General features: G+C 42.6%; 2 protein-coding genes across 14 annotated transcripts in view; one reads left to right on the top strand and one right to left on the bottom strand.

The window, feature by feature from the left end:
* The window catches only part of APAF1 (apoptotic peptidase activating factor 1), a 91074-nt gene extending 88051 nt beyond the window's left edge, over positions 1-3023 (top strand). For all 5 annotated transcript variants that reach the window (XM_011992226.1, XM_011992224.1, XM_011992223.1 and 2 more), the window contains one exon: positions 13-3023. In XM_011992226.1, the coding sequence (XP_011847616.1) occupies positions 13-74 (62 nt within the window). In that variant the 3' untranslated portion in view covers positions 75-3023. The remainder of the gene's footprint in view (positions 1-12) is intronic.
* The window catches only part of ANKS1B (ankyrin repeat and sterile alpha motif domain containing 1B), a 1315261-nt gene continuing 1303548 nt past the window's right edge, over positions 2374-14086 (bottom strand). For 4 of the 9 annotated variants that reach the window (XM_011992227.1, XM_011992229.1, XM_011992232.1 and 1 more), the window contains one exon: positions 11544-13410. In XM_011992227.1, coding sequence (XP_011847617.1) covers positions 13300-13410 — 111 coding nt within the window. In that variant the 3' untranslated portion in view covers positions 11544-13299. Of the gene's footprint in view, positions 3226-11543; positions 13427-14086 lie in introns of those variants that run through there. The other 5 variants (XM_011992230.1, XM_011992234.1, XM_011992235.1 and 2 more) reach the window with 3 other exon arrangements.

Here is a 14086-nt window from a genome sequence, read left to right as displayed (position 1 = left end):
TTCTCTGAACAGTGGTGGAACGTTGTCACTGGGGAATCCTCACAGACCTTCTACACAAATGGAACCAATCTTAAGAAAATACATGTGTCCCCTGACTTCAAAACATATGTGACTGTGGATAATCTTGGTATTTTATATATTTTACAGACTTTAGAATAAAATAGTTAAGCATTAATGTAGTTGAACTTTTAAAAATTTTGAATTGGAAAAAAATTCTAATGAAACTCTGATATCAACTTTTTATAAAGCTCTGAATTGTTTTGCAGTATTGCATTCATTACAAAAGTGTTTGTGGTTGGATGAATAATATTAATGTAGCTTTTTCCCAAATGAACATACCTTTAATCTTGTTTTTCATGATCATCATTAACAGTTTGTCCTTAAGATGCAAATGAAAATGTGAATACATACCTTGTTGTACTGTTGGTAATTCTGTCTTGATGCATTCAAAATGGTTGCCATAATTAGAAGAATTTGGAGGAAATTTGTATTTTAATACTGTCTGTATTTATTACTGTTATGCAGGCTGTGCCTCAGGGTAGCAGTGGTCTGCTTTTTGAACCACACTTACCCCAAGGGGGTATTGTTCTCCCAAATACAATCTTAAGAGTTTTTTTGCACTCTTTAAATTTGCTGTAAAAATATTGTGTCTGTGTGCATAGTCTGCGGCATTTCCTTTAATAGACTCAATAACTGAGTCTTGGATTTAGCAGGCCCCATTTTTTTTTTTTTTTGGGAGACTGGGTCTCGCTCTGTTGCCAGGCTGGAGTGAGGTGGCATGATCTCAGCTCACTGCAACCGCTACCTACTGGGTTCAGCCATTCTCCTGCTTCAGCCTCCCAAGTAGCTGGTACTACAGGTGTGTGCCACCACGCCTGGCTAATTTTTGTATTTTTAGTAGAGACGGGATTTCACCATGTTGGCCAGGATGGTCTCGATCTCTTGACCTCATCATCTGCCTGCCTTGGCCTCCCAAAGTGCTGAGATTACAGGCGTGAGCCACTGTGCCTGGCCAGGCTCCTTCTCTTTTAATGGAGACAGGGTCTTGCGCTATCACCCAGGCTGGAGTGCAGTGGCATAATCATACCTCATTGCAGCCTCAAACTCCTGGATTCAGACAATCCTCCTGCTTCAGCCTCCCAAGTAGCTGAGACTACAGGCACGAGCCACCACACCCAGTTAATTTTAAAATTTTCTTGTAGAGACAGTGTCTCCCTATTTTGCCTAGGCTGGTCTTGAACTCTTGGCCTCAAGTAATCCTCCTGCCTCAGCCTCCCAAATTGTTGGGATTATAGATGTGAGCCACTGGCCTGGCCTTCAGCAGTTCTTTTTGTGAAGTAAAACTTGTATGTTGGAAAGAGTAGATTTTATTGGTCTACCCTTTTCTCACTGTAGCTGCTGTCAGCCCTGTGCCATATCTGGACTCTAGTTGTCAGTATTTGAGTTGGACACTATTCCTGCTCCCTCTGGTTTCTTACATATCAAACTTCTTACTTGAATGAACCTGATCTTTCCTAATCCTCACTTTTTTCTTTTTTAAAAAGCAGTTTCTCCACTGCTAAATGTTAGTCATTGAGTTGGGGCCAATTTTAATCATAAGTCTTAATAAGATTTTTCTAAGATATGTGAAATAGTAAAACAATTTTCATCTAATTCCGTTTACTTTTAAATGAATGGCATTGTGAATGCCATTCTTTTAGTGAATTTCAGGAGAGTTCTCTGGTTTTCTGCGTAGTTCCAGAAGAGTCACTGTAACTCTAGAAGATTAACCTTCCAAACAACCTATTTTCCTTTCCCTTTTCTCTCTTCTTCCTTTCCTTCCTTCTTTCCTTTCTCTTCTTTTATTTCCAGGGTTAATCAGGAAAAATCGCTTTGACAGGGGAAAAAACTCAGTAACTTGCTATTTTTGACCTCCTGATCAGAAACTTTAGCTGAAGCTTAAATCTAAAGAAACATTTTCTCTGAAATATATTATTAACGGCAATGGAGATAAATTAATAGTCGACGTGGTTCCCAGAAAAAATAATCAAAATTCAAAGATTTTTTTTTGTTTCTGTAACTGGAACTAAATCAAATGATTACTAGTGTCAATAGCAGATAACTTGTTTTTATTTTTGGTGCATATTAGTATAACTGTGGGGTAGGTCGGGGAGAGGGTAAGGGAATAGATCACTCAGATGTATTTTAGATAAGCTATTTAGCCTTTGATGGAACCATAAATACAGTGAATGCAACCTTTTGCATTGCTAAGGAGGCTTTTGTTTTTAAGTGGTGGATCGAGGAACTAGTTTACAGGCTTACTGTGATTTAAGCAAATGTGAAAAGTGAAACCTTAATTTTATCAAAAGGAGTTTCTGTAAATGGTATGTCTCCTTAGAATACCCAAATCATAATTTTATTTGTACACACTGTTTAGGGGCTCATCTCACATATAGCTCAGAGCATAAAGTATTACCTTTTGGAAATAAAAGCCACTGACTGTTAAAGTGTAACAACACACATCAATTTTTTAAAAAGCCTTGAATGGCCTTTGTCTTAAAAAGAAATGAAGAGCCGGGTGCGGTAGCACGTGCGTGTAATCCCAGCTCCTTGGGAGGCTAAGACAGGAGGATTCCTTGAGCCCTGGAGTTGGAGTCCAGCCTGGGTGACATAGCAAGACCCTGTCTTAAAAGAAAAATGGGAAGAAAGACAAGGTAACATGAAGAAAGAAGAGACACCTAATATGATGGAGCTGCAAATTTCATGGCAGTTCATGCAGTTAGTCAAGAGGAGGATTTTGTTTTGTAGTTTGCAGATGAGCATTTTTAAAGCATTTTCCCTTGCTGTATTTGTTTTGTATTAGAAATTACATTGGACTTTGTATATATAAAATTTTTTTTACATTATATGTCTCTTGTATGTTTTGAAACTCTCTTGTATTTATGATATAGCTTATATGATTTTTTTTTGCCTTGGTATACATTTTAAAATATGAATTTAAAAAATTTTTGTAAAAATAAAATTCACAAAATTGTTTTGAAAACATTTTTGGACTGTTTCATTCTTTGCTTGTCATTTATCTGTTGATTAGACCACTAAAGTCAAAGATTCAAGCTGAATCCATCAACCTTTCTATCTAGGCTTTATCAGCTATATGTAAATTCAATTCTATCAAAATTTTCTGAGTGCCTCCTCATTGTGTCTCTCTGATGGTTCCTGCCCGGTGTGGCTGGCATGAAGAAGATCCTGTAAAAAAGAGAATTCATTTATTTATTGACTTAGTTTGTTCATGCATTGGTTTAATAAATATTGAAATGTACCATGTGCCTGGCATTGTTGTAGGTATTGGGAATACAGGAGTGAGCAAAACAGAATTCTTGCTCTACAGCAGTTAAGGGCCAGGGAGAGACAGAAAAAGTAAATAAGTAAAATCTATAGTGAGTTCGGTGGTATGTACAAGCGGAGGGGAAGGGGTTACAGTTTTAGATGGACTGGCTCTTTCAGAAGCTGACACTTGTACAGACCTGAAAGATGTGAGGAAGTGAGCTATGCATCTGTCGGGAAACCATTCTGAAGGGTACAGCAGGTGCAGACTCCAGGGGATGGGTTGGTGTATTCTGGGAGCAGCCAGGTGGCCCATGTGGCTGGAGAAGGGTGAGTGTGGGGAGTCTAACAGGAGAGGTGGGCAGAAAGGAATTGGGGTAGCACCAGAGGCAGCCTCTTAGGCCACAGTAAGGACTTCACTTTTGATACGGAGCCAGTGTAGGAGGTTTGAGCAGTGGAGTGATATGATTTAAGCTTTAATGAATCATCCAGGCAGTGGGAATCAATTGAAAGGGGAACCAGTGAGAAGCTTTTGTAATCATCCAGACAAAATGAAGATGGGCCAGACTAGGGTGGCAGCAGCAGAGCTTGTGACAAGTTGGATTCTGGACATATTTTGAAGATAAGAGTTAATAGGATTTGCTGATGGATTGGATAAAGGTTGTGAGAGAGACAAGAAAAGAATGATGCAAGGTTTTAGCCTGAGCAACTGGAAGAAGAGAGTTGCTGTCAGCTGAGATGAAGAAGACAATGAAAGCAGCTTTGCGGACACAGTAAGTTTGAGATGCCCGTTAGACATCTAGGTGGGGATGCTGAGTAGGTGGGATGCAAGGCTCTGGAGTTCATGGGAAAGCGCCACACTGGAGGTAGAAATCTGAGAGTCATCAGTGAATTGATGATATTTAAAATCAGAGGACTAGATGAAATCAGCAGTGAAGTTGGGTGTAGATAGAAGACAGGGGGCCCTGAGACTGAGTCCAGGGCAGTCTGGAGATCAGTGGGATGAGGGATAAGCCCAGGAGAGTGAAAAGGACCAGCAGAGAGACTAAGACTTGCAAATTAGTGTGGTAAGTACAGTGAATGCAGCAGGCATGGACCCGTTAACTTAGTGTCTTCTTGGCTGGAGTCCTTGAGCAGGCTGCTTATACACCCACCTATCTGTCCTCTACGCCTTGAGCGTCTATGTGCCACACACTGTTTTAAGCAGCAGAGGAAGCAATAAATAAATACATTTTAGTTGTTGAGAGATCATGGGGACAACAGATGATAAGAAAACAGGACAGTATCAGCAGTTGTCTTATCTGAAAAATGAGGATCCGTTTCTCCCTCTGGATTGTTGTAGGATTTAATGAGATAAAGCTTGTGAAGCACTTATCTCATTGCCTGCACTAAGACAGTGCTCAGGGGACATTCTGCAATGCCATTTGAGCCCCCTCCTCTTTGCCTGGCAATAGCCCCAGCTGCCATCTCTGCCTCCACTTGTGCCCCTCCGCATGATCTTTCCAGCGCACTCATGTGAGTCACATTAAACTTCTCTGTTTAAACTTTGTGTTTACACTTCTGTTTAAACCCTGGACCTGCTCCGAGTTCTCTTCTGTAGCTTTGTGTATGCTGTTTTCTCTATGCTGTCCTCTCACCAATTTTCTTTTTCCCCCTAACTCCCTATGTTTCACAAATTCTTTGAGATGACCCTCAAGGGCTGAAGGGCTGCCCTGCCCTCTCCTAGCATTCTCTTTTCTCTGTCATGGCTTTTCTTATTTTGGAATTGCTTGCTTATTGAGGTCCCCAGTAAATCATAAGCTCCTTGAAAGCCAGGACTGTACAGTCTAACATGAGCCTCGCATTGCAATAAGGGCCTCAGTAAACACTTGTTGGATGACTGGAATTCATCTCCAGAGTTCCATGGGATGAATCTGCCCACGTGTTCATAACACAGTCTACGTTCTCCCCTTCCATGAGGATATCATGAGACTGTCAAATGCAGTTGTAGCATATCACCAGCATTTTATCTTGCCATTTTAGTTTGGCCTTTTTCTGTGAAACATCATTAGGGGAAAGTAAAACTTTACTTGGATAAAAGAGGCTTGCTACCAAATTATATAAAATGAATAAACATATCCCTGGAGTGTTTAAGTCAGCAAGTATGGCCGTCTATTATTCCACAAACGTTTTATATTATAATTTACTCACTGACCTTTAGCGAAGGAGAAAATGATTTTCTAATAATTCTTAGTCTCTGAAGATTGTCACTGGAATACATTCCTTGCTCATAACCACTCCCCTTAGGACCATGGATATCCTATACAGTTACTAAAACGCCTGAATTAGAAAATCCGCTGCTCTTGGGCTATGAGTTTAACTACAGAACTACTGTATATGCTCACATGAGAGGGGCAGAAGAAGGGGGTCGGTCGCATTTTAGACGCAGCAGAGACCAGGCCTTTGAAGTCATCTGGCACCAAGAAGGACTTGCTCCTGAGTCAAGTGATGTGAGAAAACCAGAACTTGGGAAATTCTCATTTCAATTAAGATTCAGGAAAACAAGTCGCTGGTGTTCACTGTAAATTCATTTATGAGGTCAGTCCCTCAGGACTGGGAATGCTCCTTATCACAGAGAAATGAATAGAAAAATCTGCCTCTGTAATTTCCATCACCCAGGGCTGGAATATGTAACTAGAGAGGGTGGTTGAGGCCTGAGTTTGGGCCTGAGTTTGGGTCTGGGGGTTCAGAGCAACTGATCAAACTGGAAAATACTGAGCACGTGAGTGGAGACTCCTGTTCAGTACCGAGGTGGCTGTTCTGAGGAACGGGAGCACACGTTCACATTCAATCAAATGTTTATCACTGCCCAACTCTCATTTATCTTCACAGGAGTTGAGTGGATCTGCAGACTGCAGCTTCAGTTTTTAGAGGAAGAACTAAACCCCAGCAGCTAATTGGTGACAAAGCCAGGGCTAGAATCCAAATCTGCCATTCTTTATAGACAGGCCAAGACTCTTAGGCTTGTAAGTCGCCTGTCAGCTACAACTGGAAGTAGAATACTCCTAGGTTTAGCGGCAGATGACATCAGCCTAGGGGTCATAAGGCTTGGTTTCACTAGCTAGGGAAGGTCATCCATTAGCTTATGTGATGGTTTTGGAGACGTTCTTATATTCACCTTCAATTAGCAGTGGGCCCTTCACTAAGCCCTTCACCTTGGGCTTATTGCCCTACTCTCTGTCAATTAACCTCTGGAGACACACCAAGTCTTTTAGAAGGAAGGAAGGAAGGGAGCTACTATTTTTTAAGGGCCTTTTTTGTGCCAAGCCCACAGGCTGGGCACTTTCCATACATTATTTAACTGAATCATAACAGTGCTGCAAGGTGTTATCTCTCTTTCATAGGTGTGGAAACAGATGCAGAGAGGTTAGGTTTCCAGGGCCCCACAGCAAAGTGGTGGAGCTGGGTTCTGGTCCACGGCCTTCTGTCTCCACTGGGTAACACTCCCTGTACCTTCTCATTGAAGCCCCTGGGCTGGAGGGTCCAAGAGCATCGCTTCAGTTCTGCATTTCATTCATTACCCACTTGCATCAGGACAGATACATCGCTACTAAGCTCTCAGAGAAGACACCAGATGCTGTCTGCTCCCAAGGAGCTTCTACTTTTGGTAGTCGGGTTAACTTGTATCTGTGCCTGTAGAGATTGCTCTTTGGAAAAAGCAGCAGGAACATTCTGATAGAAGGCAATGGACAGGAGAGATGGGTTGGAATGAATTGGATTTGCCAGCACCTGGCCACTGCCCAACCTGCTCTCAATTCTCGGATGATTCAGGCATTGAGCAGGGAAGGTAGCAGAGCTACTGTTGCCTTCCCTTTGGAGAAGCCTGTTTCTACTTTGAAACTCTTAAGGGATTCATTTCAAATTAGTGGCAGGCCTGGGTTAGTGGATCTGTGTGCTTTCTTCTGCCATCTTGATTTCATCTCCCCCCTTCTCCTTTTCCTTTCATTTGAAAAGATGCAGCCCCTTAGAGCCTCACTTTCCTGATTTGTCAAATAGGGAGCCTAATGTACAAGGCTTTTGTGGGGCTTAGAAAAATATGTCAAGAATCTGACATGGATCTCAATAAACAGCACAATAATTATCTTTTGTCCCAGTTACAAACCCCCATTCCTGTACTGCCCAAATCTCTATGATTTACAAATTAGAACCCTGCTGCTTCTGCTCCATGGCAGACACCTTAATCCAGGCACCCTCCCCTACCACCTCCTTCTCCTTATGGCCATTGGCTTTTAGGAGACAGACACTGCTTAGCGGGAAAGCTGTCACCTGCTTTCTTCTGAACTATCCCAAACTTGATTCTCTTTGGGCAATGCATACACCCATCAAGTGGTAAGGAGGACTGGGAACGAGGGGAGAAAAGACCCTGGGCTTATTGCTGGGGCCAGTAGGTTGGGAGTGTGGTGGTATATGTGTGGCTTTGGCTGTCAAGTGGATCTAAGTTCAACCCTAACTACACTAACTTTCCAGCTGTGTGACTTCAGCAAATGGGTTCATCTCCTCAAGGATTCACTTCCTAGGGAGCCTTTAAATTTCCCCGGGTGATTCCAGTGTGCAGCAGAGGTTGAGAGCCAGCGCCCTCTACTCTCACCCCGATGCCCAACCAAGTCATTGCCAGTCTCCTCCTTTAGCATCACCCATGGTGCTGCGATGTCTGCTGATGCAGCATGCCCCTTTGTGCCTGCTCTGCCCATAACATTCTCAGGAGCTTGCTGGGCAGCACAGATGTTTGGTGTGCATATTAACACAGCTGTGGGGATCTTTCCTGCTCAGGTTTGGTGGCTAATTTATAGAGCAATTCTGTCAGGATTATCATCAATCCCTCTTACAGGCACTGCTTTCTCTGTTCAAATGTCTCACCTGTGTGTGCTTGTGTTTGCCTTTTAGCTATTACTGTGATGATTCCCACTGTAGTAGACACTGCCAGTGACCACTACAATATCCAATCTCCTCCTTTTCCTCACTAACAACCCCTACATTGTTGGGGGCTGCAGTGTGCTCAGCTAAAACTAACGATTGCAGTCACATTTTCCATCCTCCTATGTAGGGGTAGCCAATGAGCTGTACGCAGAAGTTGTGGGGTGGAGCTTCCAGGAAAGCTCTTAAAAGTTTGCCTTATTCAGCTAGACAATGCTTCCATCCTATGGTCCTTACCATCTTTTCTAATGCCTGGAATATGTGTGTGCTGGAGGATGCTCCAGCAGCCATTTTGTGACAATGAGGCATTCTTGAGGCTAAAAGCCACTTCCAAAGGATGGCAGAGTAGAAATACAGAAGGATCTTGAGATTTCAATGATATTATAAAGCTACAATTCCAGCTCTGTACTGCCTATCTCTGAAGTTCATGTTACATGAGGGAAAATTCAACCCCTACCTCGTTTAAGAGATTGTTATTGCTGGTCTTTGCTGCTAGTCCTTTAGTTCAATTCCTAACTGATACTCCCCAAAACAAACCTGGTGAATAACAGCAATTCAACAAATGTCACCGACCCCTGAATCTCTGCCTCCTCTACCCACTCACCCCAGCCGCAAACACTCTGTTTTCCTGATGAGTAACTGGGTATCTAGCTGTGAGGTTGCTGAAGCTTCGTGGAATCTCAGAAAGTCATAAAGCTACTAAACGAGTTCACAAACAAGTGATGCATAGACCACACCCAGCCCACAGATGAGTTCTGTGTGGCTCACACTTATTTTTTAAAACAGAGTTTGCTGCCAACACTTCAAAACCCAATGATTTTGCATAAAAATCCAGATTTATTAGAAAATCTGTGGCCCTTTCTGCCTGGCAACAACCATCTGCAACTCGGCAGCGGTTGCCCCTGAGATGAGTCACAGTTCCCACCCCACTCACTCATGTCACCTATATGGCTTGGAAGGCATGTGAGTTTGCAACCTGCTCAAAGCCACACCCCAGAAACGGCCTGCTAAAATGGGATTCCAGAATCCACTTGCACCTTTCGTCTTTCTCAGTCTCCCCTGACTCAACACAGCACACTGGCATTGTTTTTTTTCCTCTCAGAAAACTGAGCATGCACTTTTGAGAATCAGAGAGAAATCCGCCTCTCAAATGTCAGAAAACAGCTGATGCTGCCTCTTACTTGGGGGCCTCTTGACTTCCCACGTGTCTTACTGCCACTTGAGAGGGAGGGCTGCAGGCAGGCAGGCTCCCTGGGGAGCAGCTGTTGGGATGCTTGATTGAGGCACTGCGACATCCAGAGGACAATTAAATTGGGTATTGAATATGAATTGCTTTGAATGGTTTTTATTACCACATCGTGAGCTGACTTTGGTTGTAAAATCTGACTCCATCTCTTGCTCTTACTGTGGTGATGAGACAGAACTTCAAGATGTCCTAAATAGTGGGGCTTGGAACATGTCCATTAGCTCGTCTGTACTCTGATACCTGCACTCCTCCACTGTCTGAACCAAGTTAGAAGCCCTGATTAAACCTCCGTGGCTGCAGTCACCACCTTCCGCCGGGTGACCCCATTGGAGATGACAAATGAAGGATCTCTTATTTCAGCCTGATGTGTAAGTCTTCACATCACTGGTCATTAACTACTCTTGGAAAATTAAATGCCCATTGCAGCTTTTTTTTTCCCCCCCAAATATAGGTCTCTGAGGTTTTGGAGAGAAAAACAACTGTTTTAATAATAATTTGTAGCTATGATTTTTGATGAGTTGCACACTGAGTGCAATATGTTGGCTGTAGAATGATCACCTTTGCAGAAGCAACTCTAAGGAAACTGATGCCATGCTAAGCACAGAGTGAGTTCTCAATAAGTAGACTGACTTGAGCTGAAGACAGAAACAGTTAAGTAGAGGTGGCATTCCCCTGGTTGGCACCAAGGTCTCAGGGTTATTTCAACCACAAAAATAAGTTCCAGCTCCTAGCTACTAACGGAGTCACAATATGCAGCATGGTGACGGTCAAAAGGCCTGAGCAAGTTCAAAGCACCGTCTCTGCCTGCTTTGGAACTGGTTTCTGTGGGAAGCAGGACTTTGTTGGTGGGGCAGGCAGATGCTTGTGTCCATTTGCCTACAGGCACGGACAGCAGTAAATGTGGGGCTGCCTGGCTGACTGTTGGGGAGAAAGGACTGGAGCATGGGGTGGCTCAGTAGGGCCTTGCTGCATGTAGGCTCTGCGCTGGCTGTGTTGGCTAGTCACCCAACTTTATTTCAAAAAATGTTTCGAACCTTCAGATCGACTAGCCTATCTAAAAAGAGAACTTAGAAATTTATTATTTTTTTTAAGTCTTCTTCCTACAGATTTCCTGAAAACGGCCATTATATTCTAATTCTCTTGAGGCTAGACCACTTATCAAATTTTCATTTCTTTTCAGAAATAATTAGGAATGATGCTACCTTGAATCCCCAGGTGTGAATTTTTATTGATTTTTGAGGATTTGGTCACGTGTTCCTTTATCCAAGCCTGTCTTCTGCTCCATCTTATCCAAACATTGAACCAGCAATATTCCCAAGTATTCCAACTTGAGGAAATCTTGTGTGTCTTGAGAAAAATCATTTCCATGACTTATTAATGAACTAACTAGGAATAATTTTCATAGGGTTCATTCACTCAAATTTGTCATAGAATACAATTTAAGAAGAAATAATTAAATAGAATAATTGAATTCAAGTCCTTTTTTGAGTAATGTTAGCATTCAATGACCCCCCCCTGCCCATGGTTATTGAAGTTATCAATGTGTCAAATTTCCCCTTGAAGAAAATCAGCTGCAAATCTCTTCGTCAATGCATGGGCCGACTCTCGTCTGCTCCCTGTAGGCCTAGTCCTTCCTTTTTCCTGCCCTGCGCTGGTCTATGGGGCTGCTGTGTGTGTAGGAAAAAATGAGAGGACTGATGACCATGTAGATAATGTTTTTCCAAACATACCATCGATGCTGTGCTAACAGTGATCCAGTTTGGTGATCCTTTCTCTTTTAGAGATGCCTGTCTTGACAATTCCTCCGTACAGTCTGCTTTAATATTTAAAAGAAGGCAGTGGGGGCTTAGGGCTGAAATTAAAGTTTCAGAGGCCTGTGTATCTTTCTCAGACTAGTTGAACTTGGAACTATGCAACTTTTCTTAACAATTTTGCCAATTAAAAAAGTCCCTTTAGCTGTAGATGCTGAGAAGTCTGGGCCTTTGGTTCTGCTCCTAAATGGGAGTGGGGAAGGTGCTCACAGAACGATGCCAAGCACCACTGCTGTACAACTTCTGTTTTATTTTTGTGTGCTTTTTTTTTATAGGATATAAATAATGACAAAAATTACAAAATTTATAACTGGAAGCCCAAGCTTATTTACACATATGCTTCTGTTTCAGCAAAGCTCCTACTGACTTTGCTCCTATACAATTGCCTCCTGGTACCATATTTTAGTGTTATTTAACTCTCAGTTTGCTACATACATATCAACAGTGAATAGGCAAAATATATACAAGGAACTGTTCAGTTCAAGTAATTTAATATTGTATTAAAATTCTTCAACACTGAACTAAAACCATATACATTTGTTAGTTTGAAATAAAATGTAGTTATTCTTCAAAACTCACCAACTGATGAATGTAACTGATCATTAGGTTTAAAATAATATCAGTTAATAAAAAAACATTAAGACAATTCCACAATTTATCAATATCGCTATAATGAACTTCAAAATGATTCACAATATGATTGTTAGAACAATATACATTAAAATGTTATTTTTTTCTATAATGATATTGGTACTGTTTATATAATTTGATTCTACATAAATATACATTATGGTATCATACAAATACTCCACAGAGACATTAAAAAATTAAAATACCTTAAAGAAATGTAAGTAAATTTTATTTAATCAAATAGTAAGCAAACTTTTTTTTTTTTTTTTTGTCTCAAGAAAAGTTTTATTACTTTGGAATTTCTTCTTTTTTTTGTATTTATTTTTTCTAGAAAAAGAAATTTTTGCAATAGAATTTTATTAACACCTTTCTCAAACAAGGTTTCCATGACAGAAATCTTGACAGCAGGAGCACTAGATTTTTTTTTTTAACATGTTCTTTAAAACACTGTGAAGATTAAAAAAACAATCTTGGCAGGCTGATGGCTGCCTCAGCACTTTCGGGCCTCCTGCTCTAGGGAGCATCACCACTATTTTGCCACCACTGAGCCAGTCCTCTTGGTAGTAGCAGTAGAAATTTAATTATTTGAAATGAAACCAGAAACATCCCTCACAACTAACCTAGTTTTCTTATCAATGCATTAATGAGACATTCTTATAATAAAAATATTTAATACAAGACACATTTTGCTGTGCATAATAAATTTCTCTGTTTTAAATCATTCTTTCCTTTTGAACCATTCAGTTGAAAGGTTTTCTTTCTCTGACATAGTTGATTACATATAAAATCCACAAATATAGAAATCGGGAAACAGAATCTCCTGGCAATCATATCACGGGAGTTGTTTTTGTCCTTTTGCAATAAATGATACTCAATGATAGAATGATTTTACAGATGCTTTGGAGGTGGGAGGGGTAGTGCTGCTCTGATTTCACCCTTAAGACTGCTGACAGTGAAAACATACTTTTAGGCAGTATTAGAGATCCCCGTTTTTTTTTTTTTTTTTTTTTTTTTTTTTTTTTAAGAAAAGGTATTATCCCCAAATGAAGCAAAGCAAGTACTGGGGCGGAGTCATCAGAAATACCTTGGGAGGTGGTGGGGAGGGGAGTCGGGAGCATCAGGGAAAACCCATCTCAACTCACGCCTCTCGGGGGTTGCGACCGGAAAGTCTTGCGTTTTCGTCACTGGTGCAGAAAGAACTTCCCCAGGAATGGCCAGTGGCCTTTCGCCCGTAACAAGGCCGCACGCTCAGAGCAGTCTTCCTCCTGGGCTGGGTGGACGCGGAGGCGCGAAGGAAAGCCTGCTCCGGGACTGCTTGGCGAGCAAGGCACCGCGAGGACAGGAGGACGGCGAGTATCAGAAAATCGTGGTTTCATACTTGGTATTAATGCCCCTCTTGGCTTCTTGGCCCGGCTCCACAATCCACGGTAGATTGGCCAGAGTCTTTTGCTCAGATGGGTCGATCTGCTTTAAAACAGAAAGGCTGATGCCTGTTATACGGTCGCCGCGCGGGTGCGCGCATGCACGCGGACGCCGCTGGCGAACCCACGCGAGGCCCCGCGCCCCAGGCCGGGGGCGGCGATGCTGGTCCAGGCGGCTCGCGGGCTCACTCTTTGGACACACATTTACCGCATACCGACTCTCTGCAGGGCACCCTGAGGGTGACGGTGAATGAGGCACAGCCCTTGCCCTTGTGAGCACACAGATGGGGAGCAGACAGAGGCGGATTTCAGTGCTGAGAGGTGAGATACGAGGGGAAGAGAGGGCACCATGTAGGCACACACACCTTGGGAGCCAGGGGGGCTTCATGGAGGAGGTGAATCAGGCCATGCCACTCCCCGGCTCTCACTCTCCAGTGGTTTCCATCAGTCAGTCAGAACAAAACCCGAACTCCTCACCGTGACCTCCAGTACCCCTGCCCACCTGATTTTTCTGCTCCAGCCACATAGCTTCCATGCTCTTCCTGCCCACCAAGCCCATGTCCAGGGCCTCTGCGCTCATCCTCTGCCCTGCCCGAGTTCCCTTCTCCAGACACCTGCATGCCTCATGCTCTAATGCTATCCAGGTCTCTGCTCAAATGCCACTTCCATTGCCACCTGTATTCCTAGAAGCCTTATCTGTTTACTCCTACAAAAAGCACCCC

Source organism: Mandrillus leucophaeus, unplaced genomic scaffold (assembly GCF_000951045.1).
Source record: "Mandrillus leucophaeus isolate KB7577 unplaced genomic scaffold, Mleu.le_1.0 Scaffold408, whole genome shotgun sequence".
Classification (NCBI taxonomy): domain Eukaryota; kingdom Metazoa; phylum Chordata; class Mammalia; order Primates; family Cercopithecidae; genus Mandrillus; species Mandrillus leucophaeus.
The sequence above is the reverse complement of the archived record's forward strand: the minus strand, read 5'-3'. Positions and strand labels throughout refer to the sequence as shown.